The following is a 27,819-nucleotide window of genomic DNA, read 5'->3' as shown; positions in this document are numbered from 1 at the left end:
TTCATATTGGAAAAGTATTTATTATGACAAAAATAAAACTGTGGACTGAAAACAAATGGATATCATGCTATATTGCACCATGATTGCAAATGAGCCAAAACCTCTCTAACAGATTAACAGTCCAGAGCAAACTGCATCTTTTTCCTTGGGTAAGTTGCATGCACACAATTCATTAGAACATAATTGCAGAAATAAAAAAATCATGAATATGACCTAACATATAAAAGAAGCATTTCATGATAGTGAAAAATGTTAAAATTCAAAAACCATGTTCTTTCAACAACCTCCTAATCAAACAAGCTTGGAGCCATTTGTGGGCGTGATGGTGTGAAATGCTTTCAGTATTTGCTTTTACAGTTTCTTGGTTAGCACTTAAGTATCAGAGCAATGGCGCACCCATCAGTTTCTTACATTCCCATAGGGTTCAGAAGCAGGATGTGATATGAAAGACACTGTTTCCCCCTCTGTAAACACCAGAGGGCTCACAGAGAGAAGAGATCCTACCTTGATCTTAACAATACCATCCATTGAACCAAGCTGCTTGGCAAAGATGCTGTCAGACAGCTTGCACAGAGCCTGAGATGTAATGGATAATAATGTCTATTTAAATCTTATAAAATGAACATACTTGCACATTTAAAGAGTTTTACAATCCAAGCTAAAAGTATAATGAGTCCAGGGCCCACTTTCTCTTTACTGTTATAAAGCACCAAGTTATGTGTGAGGACGAGAATGTGTAATCATGATCATTATACTGCCATTAGAATAAACCCGACAGCGAGGCCAGAACTATGAGGAGTTTGCTCTATCTTAAACTATGTTCTGTGAAAGACAGCAGCATGGAGAAATGGGGAACTATCTCACAATTGGGAAATGCCAGAATCATCATTTTATTTCACAATCTCAGTGAAACAGCAGCGAAGCTTTTTCAAGATGAAATCTAGATGGAAGAAATGGTCACCAGGAGACTGTGACCATTTACTCCAAGGGAATAAATGGGGGGTGACAGGGTGTCCCTGAATTTTCTAAGGGAAAATTTAAGATTAAAATGACTACAGTTTCTCCCAATTGGAGCTAAAACATGCCAATCATTCATGAACTACTGAGATCAAATGATGGCCATTTGTGGTTTTAGCACCATTCTGCAGAACTTTCCTCTTCTTTCTGTAAGGAATTAAATACTGAGTGTTTTGCTCAACTGTACTGAATGAAAGGACACCTGTTCACCCTGCGGCTGGGAAACACACAAAACAAAAGCCCTGCCCAGCACTCAGCCTCCCTTCAGCAGGGCACTCTCCATATCCCAAGACATTTGGGAGAAGGGGGTTTTAGGGTAAGGTCCAACAACCCAGACACTTAAGCAAAGCACTTTGTAGAGTGAAAAATGAGGTAATAATTCTTTTTAAATTAAAAATTCACAAGTTGTGCAAGAAAACCTTTTCATTCACTTCGAAGTTCTGATTTCTAAACACCATCTACACATAGCATGGAGAAAATGCAGAGTACTGGTCTTAAAAAAAAAAAAAAAAAATCAAGGAGCTCCTGTGTGACTAACATTCCAGACTAATCCTAGAATGCTAACCAGCCTTCAGGCTTTCCAGCCATATGAAATGCAATATAGGGTACCTAGGTCTCTCATTGACCTCTATATAGCTTTGGCCACCCATAATTCTCAAAATATATCTTTTTCCCCCTAACCCTGCCGCTTGGGCTTCAGTCTTCACACTAATATTAAATGAATCAAGATGAGATGACACTGAAAACCAATGACCTTAAACAGCAGCCGTTTTCACACACAAGTGGACTTAAGTCTGCAACACACTGATGTCTGGCTGATGCTACTTTTTCAGAGCTGGCAACCCAAGTGTTTAGGATGCCTTAAAGGCAGGAAATAAAACACACTAACCACTTCTATCCAGTCAGAAAAGCCAGCAAAATAAGGTAAGTTCTGTAAAGCTGGGTTTCCAACACACATGGGTGCTACTTAGAAGCCACTCAAAGCCATTTTCTGATGAATACAGCTGTTGCTTTGTACAGTCGTTAGCTAGACAGTCATTCAGTTTAAGCCAAAGGAAAGCTACCTCTTCATACTGTGTTCTTACCTGATTGTATACACGTGGTGCTGGGGTGGGGATCATGCAGTGGATAAAACCACTGAGGTGTGGAACTAAAAGCGTTCCCCTATTATTTTAAGACTTGAAAAGAGAGTGATAGTGGATAAGGCTTCAGAATATTAAACAGAAGACATATTTGAGGCTTAGTTTACTTAAAGGCTCCACAGTTTGGGAAGAACAAAAAGGGCGTAAACAATAGTGTCTTAGGTCAAATAGATACACGATGAATGGGCAGATTAAGATCAGAATCCACTCCTTCAGACAGGCAGTGTTTCAACGTGTGTCTAGACTAGGACTAGAAGCTACATCTTGAGGTGACCCCTGACAGAAGATAAAAGACCTTTAGAACTAAAGTTTAGGTGTGTGAGGATTTTGTTCCACAGATAAGTTGGCACATAAAACTGGCCTCTAGAGCTAAGCGCCAATAAAGCATCATAGTGTAGAGGCATAATCCATACTCCCAGTGTGCTTGCTAGTCCACACTCTAACACAGTGGGAGTTTGATGAATGTCTTGGGAACAATTCTGCCCATGATCTGTTGGAATACAACACAAAGACTTAAAACCTCTTATCTTCTTCAAAGATTTCTTCGTGGCCCAGGGAATATTGTTTACAGCATTGTGTGTATCCCTCATTGTTTCCTGGGGGGGGGGGGAGGGGGGAACCCAACTGTTTTCTCTTTATGCTACAATGAAAGTTAAATTATATTCAATTAAAATACCTATGGTAATCCCAGCACTGGGGGAGCATCATGCACTGGTGTTGCTGTTCACCTTGGCTACTAGAGGCTCTGTTTCCAGCCATTTCCCATTTAAAAAAAAAAAAAAAAAATGCTATTCCTATGGGAATTATGTAAAGCTGTTTTTTTAAAAAAAAATGAAATGTATCTATTCTCTAGTGAATATAGAATAAAAGTACTATCCCTTTAAGAATGTTAACACAAAAACCTAAAAGCAAGCATTACAGATTCAACCCCCAGTTTTCAATAGGTTATATATATTAATATTTCAGGTTTTAAGAAATTAAATCACATTAACAATAAAAATATTTAGTGCATTCCCTTACAAAAGCGGGTGTTACATCTACAGTGATTCTGAGTGTGCTTCTAGGTGATGACAGCGTGCTCAGGGAAGGGAATGGTGCAGGGTCTGGGAGGAAGGGTTTTTTTTTTTTTTTTTTTTTTTTTTTTGCATTTTTATCTGTAACATGTTGAGAGGATTTTAAGGTAAAGTTTTTTTCATTTTTAAATTAAAAGTACAAGATAATCTTAAGGTATTAAGCAGGTGTGGGAGGTTTCTGTATAATACAACTTTTCTAAACAACATATGCAGACAAAGGAGAATGTGAAACACAAGCCCCTCCCCTCCATCTCTTCCCAGTCGATGTGACTTTGAAAGAACAGAGTAAAAATTTAAGAACTCATCTCAAAATAACAAAGGCACACATCACACATTCACAAGTTGATAAAAGAATATTTTACAGTCAGTCATTCCATATGCAGCGAATGTTCAAGTGAAATGCTTCAGCATCTTAACGCCTGCTGGGGTCCGAACATTCTCTTACAGTAAAGGATAACTGTTTCCTATTGAACAGACGGGAAGGCTGATGAAAAGCCTCGCAAACGTCTCACAGGAACTTCCTACTGAACCCTTTCCCATCAACGGCACAACATCTACTTGAATGCAGATTCCATTTCCAAATAGCTAACAGCAATTGCTTCTAATCCAAACGAATCATATACTTTTAAAAAAGTGTTTACATGTAAAATAAACTGTACTTTCAACAATTAAATAGCAAATCTGCATCTATACTAGTAGTTGTTTGACAAAATACAATCAACTATTAAAAAACACTTTCAATATAATGCTGATGTGGTAATATAAAAAATAACCATATTATCTGATAGAAGAAAATTGAACCAGCCAATCTTATTAGATACAAGGAGGCAGAAAATTATTTTATAAGAAGAAATATTGGGACATTAAATATGCTTTGTCTCAGGACAGGCTTATGAGAATTTTTTTTAATATTTATGGTAAACAATATAACAAAGTAAAATTCAGGCAAAGTGTGCTTTAAGTAACTGGTATTTTCTCAGTTCTCATCCCCACCGCACGACCACACACCATCCACACTGATTTATATCTGCTTTTCTCTCTCATCTTTGATTATGAGTTATATTTAAAACACACAAGGAAAAAAATTAAACTTATCCTCTACTTGGCATAGAATCACTAACAAAAAGATTCAAAGTTTAAACAATTTCCAAAAGTTCAGAAAAAATTTTCTTCTAACTACTTTTTCAGATCAAGGGTACAAACAGTAAATAAAAATATTATCAAGTTCAACTAAATTAACTAAGTACAGCAAATGAGTACACCCCATGAGAGGAAATTTAAGGCAAATTACATAAAAAAAAAAAAAAAAAAAAAAAAAAACCTGAAATTAAAATACCAATTTCGAGCAGGTATTTATAAACACTGAAGCTTATTTTGATCCAAATGAAAAATACTGAAAAAATGAAGAACTACCCCTTAGTATACATTTTATACCTTCCATATGGCAAATGGCCAGATGACATAGACAAGGCTAATGACAACACCTGTCCCCCTTCAACTTAAGGGTTCATTCTTACTTTCATCTTAGATAACTGCCTTGGGAACCATTAACACCACCCAGAAGCCCGACTTAAGCATTGGGCCCTTTCCTTCCATTTCCGTAACCAATTAAACCATCTACATTGCTGAGAATATGACAGCCTGGTCTACCTAGTGAGTTCCAGGGCAAGGACTACTGAGAGAAACCCTATCAAAACAAAACAAACAAAAAACAGCCAAACAAACAGAGAACAGAGAACATGATTGCTGAGTCTCACAGGAACATTCTAAAGCTAGGAATAGATCCAGAGCACCCTAGAAGAGTTTAAGACACAAGTCTACCTACGAAGAGACAAGAGGTGGGGTAAAAAGAATTTGAAGCCTCTTTCCCATCATCCTCAGCCAGGTTTATGGAAAGCCCATGTTGTTTTGCCTTTCAGTAATATACTGCTGGTGATAACGATGCTCTAACAGGTACTACTACACACTTAAGAAATAAATAAAGAACTGCCCATGCTTAGGCTGCTGCCGAGCCGGTGTGGTATCTCTGACAAAACAGCTGAGGTTATGCTGACAATAAAGCAGGCAGTAAACTGAGAGAAAAACATACTCCAAGTGTCCTGGCTCTAATTTACGTTGGTGTATTTTAGTAAATTCTGACAGTTACATACACACTGAAAAATCTTCAGCTACTAGCTGGAGCCAATAGTGTTGACCGTTGAAGCTGAGTTTTTATATTCATGCTTCACATTGATTAATTTTTAAGCAAATATGGTTGGCAGAAAAGTGAGCTTAATTCCTTATATAAATAAATGGACTAAATAAATCCCATGCAAAAAACAACTTAAAATTATACTATCACATGCAATGAGGTGAGGAAAATTTAAAGGCAAGTATTCATGATGTTTACACATACCCACAGAGAGAGAGAGAGAGAGAGAGAGAGAGAGAGAGAGAGAGAGAGAGAGAGAGAGTTAGTTCATTCCTAGATAGATTTTCTTCATTGTAATTAATTCTCTCCAAAAGATAAAAAGGGTTTGTAGAGAAAAGAACGTTTAGTGCTGGATAAACAATATACGCCGATTCCCACTACTGTTCTATCAAACCAGTAAGTACCTCGGAAGGAGGAGTGGTGGCCAAGAGGTGAAAGGAACTAGTTATAAATGACATAACAAAACTTCAGATAACAGGAAATATATGACAAACGGTTTTTACAAGGCAGTCACCGAATAATTTGAATACACAGTCAGAAGAGTCCGGCTGCTACAACATAGTTACACGTTATGTTCGTCTGACTGAGATTAGTACATTTGAAACAAAGGTAAGAAAAACATCTTTATGTTCCAGTACAGCGGCACTTGATTCAAGCGTCACTCGGAGGTTTGTGTTGTCATAAATTAAACATGCTGCTGCCTCAGCAGCCAAAGGTATTAGGAAAAGTGTTCATGTCACCGAATAAATAGAGAAGTCTTTTTCAAGCAAAAAAATTATCTCACACCAATCCTGGAGGTCATCCATTCTAGACCTTGGCATAACCTAAACAAAAGACAAAAGTATTTCAGAAATTAGAAACTTTCTGCTGAGAGAGCAAAGCCAAACTTATTCAAAGGTTAGTGTTACACTCAAATGCTATTTATATATGCTGGTTGACAACCTCTTTTTATTCCCACAAGGGACAGGGTCTCAAGCACTGTAAGCTAGCCTCAAACTCTATGCAGACCGAATGAAGGTAAGCTTCTGCGGCCCTGACCTCATCTTCAAGTGCTGAGATTGCAGGCACATGCCACCACCCTCAGTATGTGGAACAGCAGGCACGGAACCCAGGGCTCTGTCATGCTTGGCAAGCAGTCTACAAGTGGAGCCCATCCCGAGCCTCCATCAGGGACAGCTTTCAGATAATGCCCTAAGTGACATTTTAATGAAAGTATCACTTAAACAAAATGGGAAATTGCTTGGGCCTCATCTTGAAGATGCAGATTGTCCAGTTTTCTCATTAGGACTGTAAATATCACACCCACTGCACCCTTTTTAATGGAGCTACATCTACTATCAAAATAGCAGAAACTTCTCTTTATTCACAGTCTCTAAAGAATGAAAGGTTACAGGCTCCATACCTAGCTATTACATTGCCACATATTTTGAGGAAGAGAAAAACCAATTGTTAGGCTAATATAAAGATCCTGTCATGAACTGATCTTGTCATGAACTGCACATGACACATTGGCTTCCCCTTGCCATAGTATGTACAGTCAAGTTCATAGAAAAGCAAGACTACACTACAATGGCACTAGTCAAACATTCCTCTAGAAGTGTGCCTCCAGAAAGGACTCTTGATAATACAGGAGACAGATTCCTGGAGAAGGCTAGTTAAGTCCTTTCAGAAAGCATGTAATTTCTTTAAAGTTTTCTCAATAATTTAGGTAACATTACAGTTATTGCTTAGAAAGTAAATGATGAAAGCAACAGATGAACAAAAAAACCTCAAATCTAAACATTTAATTCCACAGCTGCTTATGCCTTCAAAAATATTACATGCATATTAAAAATATAAAGAACTTGATGGTAAATTGTTAACTAGAATTATCTCAAAATGTTAAGCCTGAGAAACAATATAATCACCACCACCACATTTGGGAGAAACAAGAAACGGTCCAGGAAGGATGCCAGCAGTCTAGACTTGTGAAAGGGCCGTGTGAGAAGCCCTGGCAGCACCTACCCTTCTCCTGTGAGTGCACAGCACGACTGGATGTGCCATGGGTGATCCTTAATTGAACTAAGGGTGAGGTATTTGGAGATTTCAGCTGCCGTCATGCACCCTTTCATGTCCTGTTTGTTTGCAAAGATAAGGACTGCTGCTTTCCTTAAATCCTGTGATTGACACAAAATATTGAAATATCAAACATGGGAACAACCATGAATCAAATTAATGTGGGAACTATCAAAAAACAAATTCAACTATGAAGTCAAAGTGTAAATTATACCCTGCCAGGCAGCTATAGTAAGACACCACTATTTCAAATCATTTTGTACTAACATTTATCTTAATTACAATTGATTCATTCTAATAAGGTTCTAATAAGATATATGTATAAGTCAGATGATTAAGTTTTTTTTTTTTATTTTTGGACAAAAAATGGTCAGAATGAAGAGAATATAAAGCTCAGATTAAAGCTGTAACACTGCATGTGAGTTTTTCCCTACAGTGGGAACATGGTAAACTTACTAGCCTTTACAGGTCTTAACTCTCTGAACTGTGTTCACTGTGGCCTTTTTTTTTTTTTTGGTCTGTTTGTTTGTTTTATTTTTTTAACATCTAAAACATTATGACATAACCTGACAGAGCAGATCAACTGATATACAATGAAAAACATATTACCACTTCTGAAATCACTTCTAAACTTCAGCTATTTGCCTATTTTTTAGCTAGGTGCATACTAACATGGCTAAATCTCATGTTTCTGGTGCTTGGTGGGGTGAATACCTATGCAGCCACTATGGAAGACAGCGTGGCGTTCCTGCAGCATACTAAGTATCTAATACCATATGACCCAGCTACGCCACTACTGGGTATACACGTCAAGACTCTTAAGCCAAGAGGTCACACAGATATATGCACATCTATATGTATTGCTGCACCAATCATTAATAGCCCAAAATGAAAGTACATTGGCAACTGAATACAAAGAATGTGCTGCATATACACTGAAAAATTTCATCTGTGAGAAAAAAACGAAACAGGACTTTTTAAGGGAAGTGGATGGAACTGAAAATCATATTAGCCAGACTAAGAAAAACAAATATATTTTGTCTCATATATGAAATTTAGTTTTAAATTGATATGTGTATATGTTTGTGCGTGTACACGCACAAGAGGGTAGTGGTCGTCAAAGTAGAAAAGACCAAGTTTTAAAAAAAAAGACCTTATGGAAGAGGGGAGGGAGAGAACAGTCAGGTGATGGAATTCAGTGGCAGGAAAGCAGGAGGACTGATTACAGGGGAGTAAGGTGACCAGCAGGAGGGAAGGGTGGATGAGAGCAGGCAGTGGGGGAGGGGCTGAGAACTAGCTAAAATAATACACTGTATGAAAACACCATTAAGAACTGACTACTACTTTCTATGGCAACTTACAAAATTAATTTTAAAACTCCGATGTGAAAAACTGACACTACAAAAAGATGAATGACATAACTTAGTTTTAAGAATGTGGACTTTAAGAATGTGAATTTTACATATCTATATATGGGCATAGCAATAACTATATTTAAGATTCTAGATACTTCTGAGAAGGAAACCTTATGTTAAGTAGCATGTGCAGGAATATGTTTTATTGTCCATTCTTTTTATATTTCAAATACTTATAATTTCGTTACCTCCCATTATTCAGTATAGTAAAGTCTTGGCTGGAAGACATTTAAGTTCTGTTAGTCTCCCACCATATGCCTCTAATATTATTTTATCAATTTTTTTAAAGGCATGAATCAGTAGTTTTAATTCTGAAAAAGTAAAACTTAGCTTTTAATAGCTGTAGCAAGCAAACTAACAGGCTTGAAAATACAATGTGATTTTGACTCAGCCTAACATATAGTTTTGCCAATGAAATTACCAACATTATTTCACATTAATCTTTGTATAGAACACAACCAATTCACAGATAACTTACTACATCATGTTTTAAAGATTGACTTTCAAACTGTACCTCATGAGCCAGCATTCTGTATAATTCTTCTTTTGTAATAGCCAGGCGTTCCCTGTCAATGCTATCGACAACAAGAATGATGAACTAGAAAGCAATATTAAAATAAAGGAAGAAATTAGTGGCATGCTCGGTTTTCTGCAAAATCACTGCAGCAGCGACATTAGCTCTCACTTGGCACTGTCCCTGCTATAGAACACCACTGCTTTTCCATCAGAGAACACTTTAACATGAAACACAGCAAGCAGGAGACCCAGATGTTAACAAGGAAGCAACTTGCAACCTCAGCAACTAAAAAGCATAACCAATCTATTAAGCTCCTGATTGTAGGTAATGAAAGGTAATGTTTACAGCAAAACAGGAATTTATATTCTTTCATTAAATTTCATCATCATCTCCATTCTACCACCCATTTAAGCCAGTTCAAACCTGTGTGTCATGACTATCACGGATATCACATATTGACATTACAGTTCATAACAGTAACAAAACTGCAATTATGAAGTAGCAGCGAAAATCATTTTAAGGTTGGGGGTCACCACAGCATGAGAAACAGTATTAAAGGGTCTCAGCATTAGGAAGGTTAAGAACCACTGAAATTTAGACAATAAATAATTTGTTACTTGTTTATGTATACGGTCTTCTGCCTATTAAAGGAAGAGTTTAGCCTGACAGAAAAAGATGCTTTTCAAAAATAACAAATACAGCATTTTTTTCACAGAAGAAATTTCAGCAAAAAAAGTTCAAGAAGAAGATGTGCTGAACTTTGCTAAGTTACATGAGCTGGCAGTATGCTAAGATGTAGGTGAAATTTGAACAAGGTAAGAAAAACTAAAGAATCTGTGTGTGCGCCTATATGTTGGGGTGGGAGGGGAGAACTCTGTGTGTGTGTGTGTGTGTGTGTGTGTGTGTGTGTGTGTGTGTGTGTATATGTATCTTTTAAGTAGGTATTAAACAGTAAGTAGACAAGCAAATGAAAAACTAAATAAAAACAACTTTGTTAAGTACAAACAAGAACAAAGTGAAAAGGGGCTAGTAAAAAAAAAAAAAAAAAAAAAAAAAAAAAGACAGCACGCAGAGGAAAGGATGAAACCCCAAGCAAACAGTGCCTGCATCAGACAGAATAGGACATTCATATAAGCCAAGTTACAACAGAGAGGCTGTAATCAATTTACAGGATAATATAAAATGATGACGTAGGAACTACAGTATTCTCACTACAAACTAGAAAGGCTTAGAAAGGGATAAAGGGAGGGAGCCTGGCAAAGACTGGGCAGAATATTGGGAGGTAACTGAGTTAAGAGAAGAAGGGATCAGGAATTAACACCCAGAACTTCTTGTAATGCAATGGAGGTGCTCCCTTTGGGAAGCCTGCTCAGAGAAGAGTTTTCTCAGTGTAAGATTACAAGGGTGAACGAAGTGATTACTGAAACACCACCTCGTGAAATCTTTTCCTGGAATCCAAGCCTGCAAATGTAAATGACCATGCCGGCATGCTGCAATAAAATCTTTGTGGTAATTGAGATATACTAGAATGGTTTACTAGAAGGCTATTTAATGCTAACAGCATAAAGATATCTCTGTTTGGACCCAGGCTAAGCCTAGATTGTCAGCAATTTCAAAAACTACCCCGTTAAAGTGCTTGGCATGCACTTGGGTCAGCTTGAAGTGTCTTTAAACTATTTGTGTATAAGAACTGCTTTTCTTCACAGCTGGAGTTAACGGTAAGCTTTGACAATGAACTTTGAAAAAGTAGCTCTGTTAGCAGACAGTAGTATTTTTTTGTACAAATTTATACTCAGCTAGATTATAACAATATTTGCTTACCAACCACTTCTGTCCCTCCCAACCCCCACAAAGAATATAATTCAAGGCCATTACAAGTGATACATGCTGACAACCTGTCATTCTGGCTCACACAGCGCACTGAAACAGTATACACACAAAACTATATTAGTAAATATGGGTCCACAATGTATATGTTTGTTTGTTTTTTAATTTTGTTTTAAAAGAAAAAAATCTATGCATTATACTCTCAGCTCCAATTTTTTATAAAATGTCATTTTAGAAAACAAGAGTTCTTAGCTGTACCTCCTTACAAAGAAAGCTTACATGGGCAACTGCACATCACTATTCTAAATGATAAAACTCAAAAACACCACATGAGCATTATAAAACTCTGTCCCTAGGCAGACAGACAAGTACAAATGAAGGTAATATGGATATATTCCCTAAGCTGCGACTGAACTAATAAGTAACAATAGAAAGAACCCGACACCCTGGAAAGTTCCCTACTTCGAAACTGCTCCTCTGTGAAGCTCTGCAGATGTGCCTCGTGCACTGCCTTCTCAAGGCCCATCACAGACCAGCACATCCATCTCTACTGAAGATGCTCTGACCACGCTCCCCGGCCGCTCACTCACTGGCCTGTGTCTTCTACAATCATGTCAACAGTTAAGAGCATTGGAAACCCATTCTTTGGTGCAGTGTAAATCTACAGAAGTTAATTAAGTCAGAGTTGCTTCTCTTGCCTAACACCTCTAGTTATTTTACTTGTAACACAAGGAATTCCTTCCCATGCTTCAAAATATATAAATGTATAACATTTAATAATAAGTCAATAAATGTATAACACAAAATGTATGCTCTTTACCTTTTTCTATCCCAGATGAAAAAAATAAAAACATTTAAAATGATAGCGACAGCTGGGGATAGATAATAGCCTGCAAGCCTCCCCCCCATTAATTATATCTGAAAATCTGGGATTTAAAAAATATTTTACCCTTTCCCTAACCAGGTGCTACTGTGAAGTGCAGAGATTGTAGAAGATTCATTCATTTCTGCCAGTACCAGATTTCTCCAGCCCACAGAGCACGGAGCGCTGCTGTGAGGATGGCCTGAGCCAGCCTGTGTAAGCACTTGGCTGAAAAGGGTCCTGGCGAGGCACACTGGCGCACACCTACAATCCCAGTCCTGAGATTAGAAGGCAGAGAATCACAAGGATTGGTATAAGTTAGCTCCAGGCCAGCATGAGCTGTGTAGAGCGAGGTCTACGGCAGCCAGGCACATTTCGCATATATAATCTATTTAACTTTAGTAAAAGAGGTTTACACGGCAATGTTTTCACTGACTATTCCACCTCTTCATCCACCCTCGAAGGGGAAAAGTCCATGTTCCCTCTTGGATCTTACGCCATCTGTGTACATTTCAGCAGTGAGACAGTCAGGACAAGAATTTAGCACTCCTACCTGCCTTTTCTTCCATGATAAAATCTGAATTCTTTATTAAAGGCAATTGCTAATGTATCTCATTACAGCCTAGCCATCTCCTATGCTAATTCTTTGAAAAAAATTTTTAAAATAAAACTCAAAGGTAATTTTGGCATACCTCTGTGTTTGAGTAATAGGTGTTCCAGGATGACCGCAGAGACTCTTGACCACCAATATCCCACATAAGAAAATGAGTGTTCTTCACAACTATTTCTTCAACATTGCTTCCTATGGTTGGAGAAGTATGAACTACTTCATTCATTAAGCTGTTGAAAGACACCATTGAAAACTCTTTTGTAAATCTTAAGAACCCCAAGCACGTTTTATCTCTATGTTTTTAAGAGATGTCAACCTTCTTCATTTAGAGCAATCATAATAACCATTAACACGAGAAAAAGACGCTTAGAGACGTTCTGTACACTAAAAGATATAAACAGTGCAATTCCTGAAGACTGTTTTCTGCTTTTTAATGGGATGAACTGCAGGCCTGACACACAAAGATGGGAACACTGTGTGATGTGAGTTTGCATGCCCAGGGGCAAAATGCAAATATGACCAGTTACTGTATCAATCTGATGAGAACCAATGCTCCACCATGAAAGACCAACTTCTGGACAACTGTGGCCACAATACTTGCAGAGTAGCAATAACCAAGCAGTACTCCATCACCATTTTGATGAAGGTCCATGTAAACCTCATATGCGTTGAGCCATAAAACTAACTTAGGCATACTAACCTATAGTCTTAAAGGCTACAGGCAAATAGAAATTTGACTTAAAATGAATTGTGGTTAGAATACTGATTCTCATATCACTTGTATTATCTTCTTGATTGCTTAAGTCATATTACTTTATTCAACACACACATTTGCTCATAACATGTATTTGAAGACACTTATAATTTTCTCTTGAGTTTTATATTTTGTGTTTGACACTATGTACAAGACTGTTATCAGAGATATTTAAGCTTTATATTAAAGACTAAATGATATTAAAATGCATTTTAGCTAATGAATGAGAATATAATAAAAGTAATGATTCAACTCTGAAACAATAACACGTAAGGAGGAGCCTCTTTGCAACGTAACCGCAAGTGATTTGGTTAGGCCCCACGGGAAGGCGTGCGTCCTTAGCAAGATGAAAGCTGACATTACTGCCTTTTTTTTCACTCTCTTCTTTTGTAGTGCTAGGAATTGAGCCCAGAGACTCCTGCATAATGGGGAGTTGCTCTGCTGAGCTATAACCCAGACCCTAAATTGGTGGGCTTTAAATGGAGGAAGGGAAGGGTAAGTTTCATATGATGGTGCCAAGTACTGTGTGAGTATTTGTTAAAATAATCCGAGTACATAAACCCATTCCCTCAGCTTAACATTTCTTCGCCTCTGAGAGGATAATGGGAAATCCTTCCACAAGAGATTCTTGGGGTGTTAACATTTACAGAAGATGAGCCTTAATGTGTCTCTGAAGATTTCGAGCTTCTCTGTTTTGAAAGCTACTAAAGTAGCATTTTGACCGGCACCACTTTAGACAAGTCTGGCTCTGTTAAACAATCCCAAGGCTGTTAGGGGAGAGCTGCTTCCAGAGCCCGCACTCTGCTCCCACAGGGCTCTTGTGGGAAGAGGTAAGTGAGTCATTTCATCACCTCACCCAGGAGCTGTACTTTGTTTTAGTTTAATATTAAAGTCCATTCTTCCTTTCAAAGTCAGAAGGCTAGGACATGGGGGAAACTTTAGTGAGCAAATGACATCGTGTTTTACTTTTGTTTAAGTCTAACCACTGTATTATTAAAATTGGAAAGCGTGGCATCTTATAACATAAAAACCAAGTTTTTCAAGAGTTAATAAGCAGACACTGATACTTACAATTGATAAAGAATGGTGGTTTTCCCCGCATTATCCAGTCCCACAATGATTACTTTGTGCTCTAAGGGAAAAAAGAGTCATGACCATTACACTATTGCACGCTACAGCACAGACTTTCCAGTGACAACTATAAAGGAGACCCACCTGCTAAGCACCCACTACTGAAGTATCATGAGAGAAGTCTTTATGTAGGAAGGACTTGCCTTCAGTTAAACAATCCAGTTTCTATGAAGTCCTCCTGTAAAAGTGTTTAGATTGGCTAGCTAGAAACAAAGACTTTGGTCACTTTTGAGTGGAGGCAGAGTCACTCAAATAAAAACCTGGCATCGTGACTTAAACTGTGAGCATAAAATGTTGGCTCTACTCACCTGCTCAAAGTCTGCTGCTATTCAAGTTAGCTTTATATTGTTTTAACACAAGCAGATTTTCCCACCTACATATGCCAAACGTTGTTGTCTTTTACTTAAAAACAGCATCTACTGCTGAAAACTGCAAGGCTTTTTCCACTAGCAGGCAGGTTTTTATTTTTTTACATTAATTGGCAGAAGTAAAATAATTACTTAGCCTCAATGGTTTTATTGAGACGTGTTTTCTGTAATCATTCTAAGTGGATGTTTCTGCTGACACTGTCCAACAAAAGCCTCTTCCCCCTTCTAATGACAGGCACTAAATAACATTTTGTTATAAGCAGTTATTAGGCCTCGCTAATTATTCTGTTAAGTGGTACATATTTTGAAATCTGCGTTGAATGAGTGATAGAAAATCCCCCCACAATTTATTCAGTCTATGCTCAAGATTCTTCTTTCTAGGGGAATAGGGGGTTCAACAAGCCCTCACCCTTATCTGGGGAGACGAGAACTGATGGTTCCTTAAGGGTGTGGCCCCTTGTATGTCACCCATGCTCCAGTGAATGGCCCCAAATACAAGAATATATGAGCAGCACAACCAGAACTTGGTGGGAGATTGGGGAGAGTGAGGGAATGGGAAGAAGATGGGGGTGGGGAGAAAGAGAAAAAGGACACAAAGTTGGTAGGGAATGAGGAGATTTGGAAGGTGGATCTGGGAGGGATAAGGAGAAGTTGAGGGAGGAATGGGAGGCAAATGTGATCAAAATACCTTGTGTATAAGTATGTATGAAAATTTCAGGCATAAACTATACATAAAAATTCCCCTTCCTAGCACCCAATTGCTTAAGTGCTGTTCCCGTGCTTCAGTGGGGTGGGCAGAGAGGGAAGCTGCAGCAAGAACACAAGAGACAGACACTTTCTCTAGCCTGCTGCTTTGTTCCCAGTGTGCTTTACTGGGAGAGAGAACTCTGTTCTTGCCTTTTATCACCATTTATTTGTCTGTTCATCTAGCCTTTGGTGATGGGTAGCTGAGGGACCCTCAGGGTGGGATCTCTGGCCAAGGATTCCAGGGATGCCACAAGTCTCACACTAGGTTAAAGGTTGGTGATGTCAAGTATGTGCCAAGAATGTACACCTTATACTATGTAAACATCATTAAATATGGAACAGTTTCAATTTAAGACAATATGGGAAGATTTGTTTCTTCTCTGACCCACGTCTTCTCCTTGACATTAGTAGGCAATCATATTTATTACCCTACAGATGAAAGGGATGGGAAAGAGCCTTTTCTATGAAATACTATAAAACTTATCGTTATGACAAGGAATTAAATTCTTTTTATCTCCCAACCCTGTAAGACTTTTATATGATGATTAATTTTCCCCAAAGTAAAACCTTTGTTTGCACAAAGGCCTGCACTGGGGATTAGCGCGGCAGACCCATTCCCTCCATTTCCCTGAACCAATTCTTTTAAAACGAGCTAATTTCAAAATACCAAGGGGGTCAGACCAGCCAATAGGGAGAAGACAGAGTCCCCACATCTAGCAGAATAAAAACCAGGTGCAAGTCTCAGGGCACTTGCTTTTTGGAGTGTACCCTCTCAATCAAGAGTAAAGTTTTGCCTTGGGGAGACTCTTCAGTTGGACTGCTGGTCTCTTCTTAAGACAAAAATAATATAACAAAAGAGTTGGCAGCCTGAGTCGAGAAGGGTGTAATAATATCTAGTGCTATGATGATATGTTCACAACTGTTAAATAAAAAGAACCAGGTGGGTTGACTGTGTTAGTGCCAACCTGTAAGTTTAGCACTCTGGAGGTTCCAAAGTTCCAGTTGGGATGACAAACTTCTCTGTCTTCCCATGATGTATTCATCATGAGTAACAAGTATCTGTAGTATACTACTGGACAAGTAGACGGGACAACAAAGGTTAATTTCATGCTTACAAAAGCTGCTTTGTAGAACAACAAAATGATTATGACTGACTTAATTTCCCTTCCGGGCCTGTTGGCTCCAAGTCCCTAGGTTTGAATGGACCCAGCCTTGACTTTCTCCCTTGACTGTTGTTCCTTAAAGAACAAGAACTCTTTATCAACAGAAGAACAGACTGCTGGGCCCAGGCATTCCCAACCTGTTAAAAGCCTAGCTCTAGAGACCTCAGTATCCCTGCCTTGGCAGGAAAAGGGCCCCGCAAACAGCAAAACTTGGTTGCACAGAAGCCTTGCTCAGGAAGAGGGGTCAGCATGCGTGGGCAGCAGCAGATGGCTCGCTGCTGAAGCGACCGACTCTTGTGGGTAACTGACTATTTTTAAACCACTCTGTACTACAGGTGATGACAGCAATATTAAAGGCCTGATGCTTACACTCATGAATAATGCATTGTTTTGAAAGGTTGAACTGAGGGGAAGAGACTGGTGATAGACAGGATATAGGTTTCATTCATGTTTAAACCCTACGATCTTATCTTCCAGATCCCCCTTTCTTCACAGTACAGGGAACTCTGGCAATCAGAACACAGCACACAAGTTCAGCTCTGTCCTAGGACGAAGGCATGCATAATACCTTTCCGATAAAATGGCCTAATTTCTCATGAAAACTGTCACCAACAGCCTAAATCTATATATACAAACACCACAGAAAGGAGTATTCTTTGTAAGAGCATGAAGTAACAAAGTTTACTTTTGATCTTAGCTCTGAAGAAGTATCAATACTATCTATACAGCAAGAATGAAAGCAGGATCAAAGGCCAGCTCCTAAAGGCCACATTCACAACAGCCATTTGCCCAGTCATGTAACCGCACAGCTCCCTCCAACTGCCTGCTGTGCGCCATAGCTACCAAGTCAACTCCCAAATACTACTGGTGAAGTTTTTACTACTCAAAGGGCAGTGAGGAAAAAGTAGAACGTTAACTGAAGGTCTGGACATAGAATCTCCTCCTCCTAAGAAAGAACAAAGAGATGAAACAAAACAAAAATCCCGGATGTACTGCCCTTATGTTTCATTTAATAAGGTGCCTAGCTTCTTAGCCAAGGTGGTCTGTTCCCAGTCAGCACACAGGCTGAGCTGCTTCTGTGTAGAGAGCATAGGACATTTGCTATGTGATGTCTACATGGGACTCCAGGCTTTAAAAACACAATAGCACGTGTTCTAAATGCTGTCTTCTGATTGGGCATAATCAGTTGGCCACACACATACAAAACCTGCGTAGGAAACAAACAGAAGCAGCTGCAATCTGGGTCAGAGACACGTCTGTGATGCTGCTTAGGTATGAAGAATCTCCCTCACATGTGCATAATAAACTCAAACTAATGGCCCAGGGCACAGTTATTATCTATGTGCTTAGTAGTGACTGTCATGAGCTCTTGACCCAGGATGTCAAAAAGGAAAACTAAATAAAAGAAAATAAACCCTTTTAAGAAGTTATCAGCACTGAGGTAGTATCAACTGAAAATGAGAAGGAATCTGTCCCCAAAGTCAAAACTGCCACCAATCTGATGGAGCATTAGACATTTAATGTCATTTTTGACATCAGTGTGGAAGTAAACATCTCTATGTCACTAGACTTTCAATAGCTCATGCCATGCGCACATGTTTTAAAACCTCATCTGGCTCACGAGGCTTCGAGCGGAGAGATGCCGTGTTCACTTCTAAGTCCTCAAGCCACTTTCCAGAAAACTAAACATTCAACTCCCCGTCTGTATTCGTTATTAGAACAGGCTCTGAAATATCAAATGAGCCTTTAACCATTTTAAGAAGCACTATTAACTTTCTGCCACAGAGCACAGGCAGGAATCCTAATGGTCAGACATTTGGAATTTGCATCTTCTGGGAAATGTTGGAAATAGCTTCAGGGCTGTGAAGCCAGAGGCAGGGGCTAGCCTGGGCTAGACACAGCAAGCCACTGCCTCAAATGCTAACAAGAAAGGCTAGCAGAAAACATAGTGTGAATAGTCATGTTTTAGGTTTAGGGTCATGCTTGTAGACAAGGACAGGCTGAAAAACAGTAATAAAAAATATAACAAAAGAAGGGATTTCAAAGAGTCAAGAAAGGTCAAAGTTTTCTCCTGCATGTTTCCACTTTCACTAGCATGAACAAAATGTTTTAAAAGTTTTGGTTCAGAATACCATGTGCTACTGACCAGAATCCTATTGGGAGGAAAAGGCATCAGAAAAGTACTATATAGTGACTTTTGAAGATTTTTAAGGAGTGTTAAAAAATGTAGGCTAATTTAGGTATCACATTAATGCTCCATATTGTTAAAATGTTATGAAACATTTCAAGACATAATGCCAGCTAGCTACTTTCAAGGTATGAATGTTTGCTGTATCCACACTGTGACTACAAAGTTTTACATGTATCAAATACAGGAACCACCATATACCATGCTAATTAAAATGTCAGATGTGGTGATATAGCATCTCTGTCAACTCTCTGACCAGTTCTCTAGCTTCTCCCGGTCCTACTGAGGAGCCACAGTACTGTTCAATGTATCCTCCAACCTATAGAGTCCATCTGATGATTCAACAGTTAGAGTCAATGTATCATGTCCATCTGATGATTCAACAGTTAGAGCCAATGTATCATGTCCATCTGATGATTCAACAGCTACCTTAAAAAGTTTTAAAGGAAAACACTTGCAAAATACCACCAGTACAAAGTAAAAGAGAGATATACATCCATACTCACTTTCTTTATAAGAGTTAAATTCCAATGTTCGCTTAAGGAAAGAAATATCGTCAGTAATAAAAAAGTATACTCTAAGTGTTTTATCTTTTTTAGTATTATCTTTTTAAGACAGGGTCTCCCTGTGTAGCCCTTGCTGGCCTGGAACTACGTATAACTAGACTGACATCAAACCCAGAGATCTGCTTACCTCTCTGCCTCTGAGTGATGACATTCAAGTCATGTGCCATTGTGCCCTGTTATGTTTCATGCATATTTTATAAATTATTATTCATAATTAGCCTGTGACAAAATTCCATCACTCCTTACTTTACTGATAATAAAACTAGGTCTCAGGCTCTTATGTAGCCTGCTCAATATCAAACTACTTGGAAGGAAAGATGACCGTAGCTGGCATTTGATTCCAGAGATGGGGCTCTAGACAATGCACTGTCTTAAGAACTGGTCAGCTTTGAACTGTATTTCTCTATCAGTAGCAGTATGTACACAAATAAGGTTTATGATGCATTTTCTAAAATTCCTTCATACGTTAAATGCTGAATATGAGTATGGAATCTCTATAGATATTAAGAGACACAGTTGTCATCAAGAAGATGAATATCTAACAAAAAAGATAATCATGCATTGTATCTTGACTTCTCCTTGACTTGGAAGTATAAAAACATACTTTACTAGTAAACTGCAAGTCTCAGTATGATGCTTCCCCACTTCAGCCAAGATGTGAGTCTTAACCAAACTTTAAAAACTGTAAAAAAAAAAAAAAAAAATAGTAGAAATCAAGTGGAGGAAAACAAGCTTCTGATAAACCAAAGAACTAAAATTAGGCAGGGTGTCAAAGACTCTGCGCAGGTCCTCCATAGTAACAAACTGCTTATCACTGAAGTGTCTGCACAGTCAGGTAACAGAGATGGGTTTCTTTAACTTACAGAACAAAAGCAACAGTAAGACTTCAGACCTGGAAGTTTACTGCCCACTGGAAGGCTCTATTGTAGAAGGCTGATGTTCAAGGCAGAAACATCTAATCCATGTGTTTGAAGCTTGTTCTGACCAGGACTAAAGTTGAAAAAGAATTTACACCTTGAAAATTTACACCTAGAACACCACATTTAACAGAAGACATGGATTCTGGATGTCTGCACTTTAGAAAGTTCACTTCTTTTTAAACTCATTACTGTTCTTCACTAAATATGTATCACTAATGATTCATGAAGTGAAGAAAATATGGAAATAGAAGGTGAAAAAATAAACTAGGTGAGTACAAAAATATGAAAAAATAATTCAAATCTGAGAAGCTTAGCAAATTTCAAAAAGAAAAATGTCAAAGAAAAAATATATTCAAAAAAGCTGGTTTGCTGTAAAGCAAAAAATGAAGGAAAATCATGAAAATAGCAAGAAAAAAAAAAAAAAGGATTCAAAGAGAAGGAATCAGGAATGTTAGCTGATGTCTCGCTAAGGAAGAAAACCAGCAGCTGCAGTCTGCAGACCATGAAAAGAGAAAAAAAAAAAAAAAAAAAAGACCTGGGTAAAGATGCTATATCCAGTAAACATATATTTCACAGATATAAGCAACATAAAGACATTGTAGGTAAGAGATAGTCACCAATACAAATAAGATAAACAAATAGGAGATAAAAGTTTATTCTTCTCTTAAAACTTTATAGTATAGGTGAGATGAGTTTCAGAGTAAAAACTTTGCCACTATATTCTGTGATGCAATTAAATATGAAGGTACAACAAGAGTCACAGTCAACAGCATAAGGACCTATCACATGGGTGGACAAATGTGTGCACTCTCTAGAAAACATGGCCTTGGCTCTTAGTTGGCAGCACAAAGGATAAATCTATGTTGCATTCTCTATGGGGAGAGGTCATAAAATTACCACAAAAAAGAAATAGAAGTCAATAAAGAAAGGAATTGTTTATAAAAAGCACTTGACTCTCAAAGTGGAAAAAGAACATCCAACACCAGAAACCAAGCAAAGGAAACCCAGCCAACAGTTAAGTGGCAGTCCTCACCACACACACAAACAAAGGCTACCACTTTAAGTTCCACTAAGCACTCAGTCAGTAAGAGGGCAGGTTTCACAATGGGCGCAAAAGAATCAGAAATGTGCTATTGTGCAACAGATACAGATGAAAACGAGAGAGGTCTGAGCAAGCTGATGCTACCTTAACCTCAGGAACAGTCACAAAAACACTATACAAATGTGGGAAAAACAGTTCCTCTCCAAAGGTAAAGAGTAAACCGGCCCAAACGAGCCCAAAGAGATTACAGGAACCTTGTTAAAAAGTCTCAATCAGTGTGAAATGAAGTGGAGATGTTGTGGAGTTTACAGCACGAGAAACCAAGACCACATTAGGAACCACAATTAAGCTATCAAAACCAAACAAAAATGGACAAACCCAAAAAATTAAAACTAAAATTATTTGTAAACTAAGCAACAAACATTAATAATGCAGTCAAAAATTAAAACACACAACAATGTAAGAGTACATCAAGTTGAATAAAAATGAGCAAATAGATCAATAACAAATGGGATATTTCAAATTCTGAAATGCTTGTATTGGACATGTCCTTAAGACTTTAGTAATGCCGGGCAGTGGTGGCGCACGTCTTTAATCCCAGCACTTGGGAGGCAGAGGCAGGTGGATTTCTGAGTTTGAGGCCAGCCTGGTCTACAGAGTGAGTTCCAGGACAGCCAGGGCTACACAGAGAAACCCTGTCTCAAAAAACCAAAAAAAAAAAAAAAAAAGACTTTAGTAATAGAAGCAAACAATCAACCCAAAATAGGTAGAAAGAACAAAATACATAGCAGTAGTTAAATTTTAAAAACTAATTTTCTCTCTTTTTCCCCATTAAAAGATTAAGCAAAGTTCAAGTCTCTACTGAACTTAATAACTCCACATGGTTTTAAGGCCATAAGGCTGTAAGGTTGTGCCCAAGAACAAGAACCCCCACCTACAGACCATTGCCAGAGAATAAATATGACACACAGAAATAAAGACACACAGAAAGTGGGAAAGTGTCTTCAGAAAATCATTTCCGAAGTAGATGTCCACGTGAAAACACGAAACCTCAACCCCTGTTCACATTATAACATAACATAAATTCAAGTCTGTCACAGAAATTAATAGAACAGCTAATGTTTCTGAAGGAAAGGTGCAGGTATCATCTTGAAACTGTCAGAAGCAGAGAGCCATTCCAAACACTTTGAGAACTGGTTGGATGGCCCAAAGTTTAAAAGTGTTTTTAAATGGGTAAAGGAGCTAAACTGTCCAGAAACAGCAAGTAAGAACATGAACAAAGGCAGAGGCAGCACTTGCCAGGATGACTAGAGTTAAGGGCTGACACCATCAGTTGTTGGTAAGGACACTGAACACAGCTGCCAAGACCACAAAGGGAGCCTAAAAACTTTTAAAAAGAATAAAAGCACTTTATCTGTCCTGTGACTTTAAAACTGCTCTTCTCCATACTAACTCTAAGAGAAAGGAAAGGTCTATGAAAGTTCTCATTGGGTATGTGAGTACCTCAGAGGAAAGCATCACTCTTGGGGCTGAGTTCTGTGTCCTGGACCATAGGACTGTCTTTTGACCACTCATACTGTCTAATCCATCAGGACATAAGGGGAGAGTCAGTTACAAGAGACTTATGGAGAACACTTCCACTGTGAAAGACTGTGCAAAACTATATTGAAACAGAAAAATAGACAGTAAGGCAATGTCAAAGAAAAGAGCGATGTCAGCCATCACAAAAATACGCTCCCAGAGCAGTAATATTTGCAGAAACAAAATATTCAGCTCCAAGAATGGAGACAAAGGAAATAACCTAAGATTAGCACCCCAACCCCAATAAGAAAACGTTCATGTGCATCTTTGGCAGTCACCTTAGCATACACTGGCAAGAAAATATCCAGAAAAAACAGAGGAACAAAGCTTTAAATAACTAAATAAATAAATATAAACTCTGCAGTGCCAAAAAAGGTACATCTTTAAATTGAAAAGTTACCAGGAACCCACAGAAATGAATGAAAAACAGACATAAAAGGAATTATATCTTTTTGAAACTTAAAATTATCAGAGAGAAAGAGAAAATTCTAAAACAAACAAAATAGAGATAGAGAAAAATAAATCAAGATGCTAGCGCTTCACTTAGCAATAGTGGAAGTTGGAGATCAAGGCAATGTCCTCAAAATTTTAAAAGCAATGTTTTGCCATCCATAGCTAAACCAGTTATACATCAAAACTGAAGTGATACATGTCCAGGTATTTGAAATTGAAAAAAAAATTATAATTTATAGATGCCCCTTTTGGGGGTGGGGCAGAGAGAGTCTTTCTATAGTTCTGGCTGAGTTACATAACTCAGTATATAGACCATGTTGGCCTTGAACGTGAACTCAAACATCTACTCATCTCTGCCTCCAGAGTTCTGGGATTATAAAGGTGTGTGTCACCACACTAAGCTCTGTAGATACCTACATGGCATCTTTCCAATAATTTGTACAGTTTTTGTTGTTGCTTGTTTGTTTGGGGTTTTTTCTTTTGTTTGTTTGAGAGAGGGTCTGTCTATATAGCCTTGGCTGTCCAGTGCCTTACAATGTAGTCCAGGTTGGCTTTGAAACTCACACAGGGAGTTGGGGATATAGCTCAGTGGTACAGCGCTTGCCTAGCAAGCGCAAGGCCCTGGGTTCGGCCCTCAGCTCTGGAAAAAGAAAGAAAGAAAGAAAGAAAGAAAGAAAGAAAGAAAGAAAGAAAGAAAGAAAGAGGGAGGGAGGGAGGGAGGGAGGGAGGGAGGGAGGGAGGGAGGGAGGGAGGGAGAGAGAGAGAGAGAGAGAGAGAGACCAAGAGAGAGAGACCAAGAGAGAGAGAGAAAGTCAGTCAGTCGCACAGATTTGGCTGACTTAGCCTCCCAAGTGCTGGGAAGGTGTACACCACTATGCTTGGCTGTATTTGTATACTTTTCAAAGAAGACATAAGTATAGAAAATAATATCAAAGGAAAGCCCAGAACAGCTATGCATGAAGAATTCCAAAATAAAGAAGAAGACATAGCCTCTGCTAGGAGCGAGATAGAAAACTGTTAGATTCAAGCTTAGGCACTACAGAATCTCTCAGCCAATGCTCAAAGAAAACCAAGATGCCACTTTTACTCCAGAAACAAAATGAAGTTTCCCTTCAGTAAGACAATTAGAGCAAACTGGCTCCGTAGAACCAAATTTTAACATCACTGTAATGAAAAGTCAATGAAGAACAAACCAAAGGTCTGAAACACTGCTATGCAGGAAGGGAAAGTCCCTCCTCCTCTGTCAGAAGGGATAAATGATCATGGCTTAAATTTCCAACTAAACATACTATAAAATAGAATGCGTATGTTATCATGATACAGCATTTTATGTTCGAATAAAATAAAGCCTAGAACTAACCCCCTGAATAAGTATATTTTGACAGATACTGTGAATAAAGCAATGGAAAAAAAAAAAGTTCATGCCTCAAGGAGATTATTTCTACTGAGTGAATCAACTGACAAAGAAATTTACAATGCAATTATAAACAGATATGAACATTACCCAGAAACCAATAATTACGCAGAGTTAATATTAGGGCAAAACCGCTTCTGGGAAATCTGTCCAAGAATGACTCTCTACCTAGTGAGTCTGAATGAAATCAAGGGCCGGGCTTCTCAAAAGTAGGATACAAACATACTCTAGAAGACATATTGGGAATAGATTTTGTTGGATGTGTAGGAAACCAGCAGAAGCCCCCCCCCCCCCCAAAAAAATGGTTAAGACAACAGCCAGAAGGCAAAGCAATACTAAGTCACAGCTCAGAGTGCCCAATGGACAACATAAAATCTGCTGTGAGAAGGAAATGAATTAGATGACAGAATAAAGCTGCTGCTTTTTGGATATGAACATGAACTACAATTAAAGCCTTATGTCATCTATCCTTCTGTCTAACAGAAAAGCTGACCACAAGTGCATACAGTCATAACACAGAGCAAAAAAGACCAGGACTATAAAGTTAGAGAACTTTTAAAACTTAAGTTAAAAAGAAAAAAAGAAAAGAAAAGAAATATTGGAATGTTAAGAGGCAAGCATGTATTTTATAAGAACACATGGACAACCACAGATTAGCTCCACCACTGATAATTTATCAGCCTTCTACTACAAAATGAAAGAATGCAAAGTTCCATTAGGCAATGCAGAGCTTTGTAACTTATCCCCCAAGAAGATATCGCACATAAAAGGACGCTTAGAGCTCTTTAAGAAACTGAGGTAAGAGTGAGGACATACAGACTGACAGATAAGGGAAAGAGCCTGTAGGTTGCTGTCAGTTCTCTGACAACCATCTCCTCACTGGCATCCACCTCACCTCACTCTAACTTAACTGGTTTCCTACACTAACTCTTGGGTGTTGTATGAGCACAGGTTCTGTTCTGGATCTCTGTAGCTACCTCGTCTAATCTGGAGGACTGGTTTTCCCACTAGGAAAAACTAATCATGAGGGAGAGAACACAGTGACACAAGCACCTGTCCCTATATTTCAGCAGAAAAGATAAAGAAATTCTAAGAGGGATCTGGAAAAATCAAACGATTATGTAAAGACAGGCACAGGGTACACGAAGGCTTCCATCATCTTCAGTGAGTGCCCTTTTCATCTCCCCAGCCCCGTTCGTTCCAGTCTGAATATGGAATCCTCTAATGAACAGAGATAGCAGCAATAACCAACTATAAAGCGAGAACCAACACTCTGATCACTTTTATTGCTAAGGCGGGAAGGGGGTTGATAAAAGGTAATAATTGTGTAATTCACTTTTATTTACACAAATTTAATTGTATAGCCAATATATATTTAATTATGTAATGAAATTGTCCTTGCCATCGTACTTTTACAAGCATTAGAAAATGGTAAGTTGCTGAAAAATAGTGCATTACATTTATGAGTAACATCGCTGGGAGCTTCCGTTTGGACACTTCGAAGTCACTTAAAAAGGAGTATTTATCTGTGGTACTTGCACACAAACACACACGTGTCAGCGTGCTTGTATGTATTTATAATTCTAAGCTTAAAAGGGGCTTATTTAAAAAAAATCAGTGTACAGAACAAGTGAACTAAAGCCATTTACAATGAATTCAGGGTTTAAATCCACAAAACAGAGAAGGGCTTTACTAGCAAAGTCTTGGTATCCTCATAAAAACAAAATTAGTTCATAAATCATGCCCTACAAAATGAAACAAATGGGAAAAAAATTGGTCTCAAGACTAGGAAACCATTCTGTTACAAGAAAGATGAAGACTATCATTGGGCCCCTTTCTGTCTAGTAGTGACTCTTCTCAAGACATCACAGCTCATTCTGACTCCGAACAGGTTTTACAACTTCTAGGTATTTCCTGACCTGTTCTAGAATAATTACAGCCACGTAACATCTTACACATAACCGAAAGCATTTAGATTTGTTTTTCACGCCTACGGGGGAGGGGGGAGCTGTGTGTATGTGTGTGTAAAAATTTCAGAAACCTATGCACCTGAATACTCACTCATTCTAAGTCTTAAGGAACAGAAATCAGAGACAAGTCAGAAAACGTGAAGGTGCACTGACATAGACAAGACGAATGTAAGCAGTGCAAAACTCCTGTTTCGTGTTAAAGAAACAGAAAGTTTTGGGTTCTTGAGGAGGCACTTTCCTTGGGCTAATCAGACCTAAAAGATGGTTCACTGAGACGGGAAAGGCCCGCAAACGGATTGCAGAAATATGTTTCCACCTTGGGTGGCTAAAAGCTGCACACGCGTGGGATTCCTGGCCATCAGGTGCCTCCCCTGCCCGGGATCCCGGTCCCCAGATCAGGTCTCAGGTCCCTGAGCCTGATCCAGATCTCAATCTGGACTTCCCCTCGTCGCGTCTACCAACCCGCCGGCCTCACCTTGGTTACAGAAAAGGCTCCACAGTTTAGCGAAGATCAGCCCCATCATGAGCCCCGGGCGGGACAGGCTCCCTGGGCAGCACTCGGCGGCAGGTGCCGCGGCGCCCGCGGTGGAACCGAGGGGAAGCCGACCCGGAGCAGCGGAGCCTCAAGAGTCTAGCGAAGCTTTGGTCCTCCGCGGAGCCGCGGAACCGCCGCAGACTCCTTTGTTCGCAGAGCGCTGAGCCCAGCCCCGACCCGTAGTCGCTCTGTCTGCGCCCACCTACCCTGCACTGCCTGGGCTGGCCGCGAGCCCCGCCCCCGCCCCGCCTCCCCACCTCGGCCCGGGACCACCCATC

The 27,819-nt window shown here is 38.9% G+C and overlaps 1 protein-coding gene across 2 annotated transcripts; it reads right to left on the bottom strand.

Moving 5' to 3' along the window:
- Positions 1-27,784, bottom strand: Arl5b (ARF like GTPase 5B). 2 transcript variants are annotated; one of them, XM_034510670.2, is made up of 6 exons: positions 27,482-27,784; positions 14,535-14,595; positions 12,792-12,939; positions 9,408-9,491; positions 7,428-7,579; positions 1-6,247 (listed from the first exon to the last, which is right to left on the bottom strand). In XM_034510670.2, exons 1-6 carry the CDS (start codon positions 27,528-27,530, stop codon positions 6,199-6,201), a joined length of 543 nt encoding a protein of 180 aa, XP_034366561.1. In that variant the 5' UTR covers positions 27,531-27,784; the 3' UTR covers positions 1-6,198. The 2 variants fall into 2 exon arrangements, with proteins under 2 accessions (XP_034366561.1, XP_076795651.1); XM_076939536.1 differs by lacking the exon at positions 27,482-27,784 and adding an exon at positions 14,679-14,988.
- Between the last annotated feature and the right edge of the window lie 35 nt (positions 27,785-27,819).

The sequence above is a fragment of the Arvicanthis niloticus genome, chromosome 8 (assembly GCF_011762505.2).
Source record: "Arvicanthis niloticus isolate mArvNil1 chromosome 8, mArvNil1.pat.X, whole genome shotgun sequence".
Taxonomy (NCBI): Eukaryota; Metazoa; Chordata; class Mammalia; order Rodentia; family Muridae; genus Arvicanthis; species Arvicanthis niloticus.
This window is presented reverse-complemented; position numbering and strand designations above follow the sequence as displayed.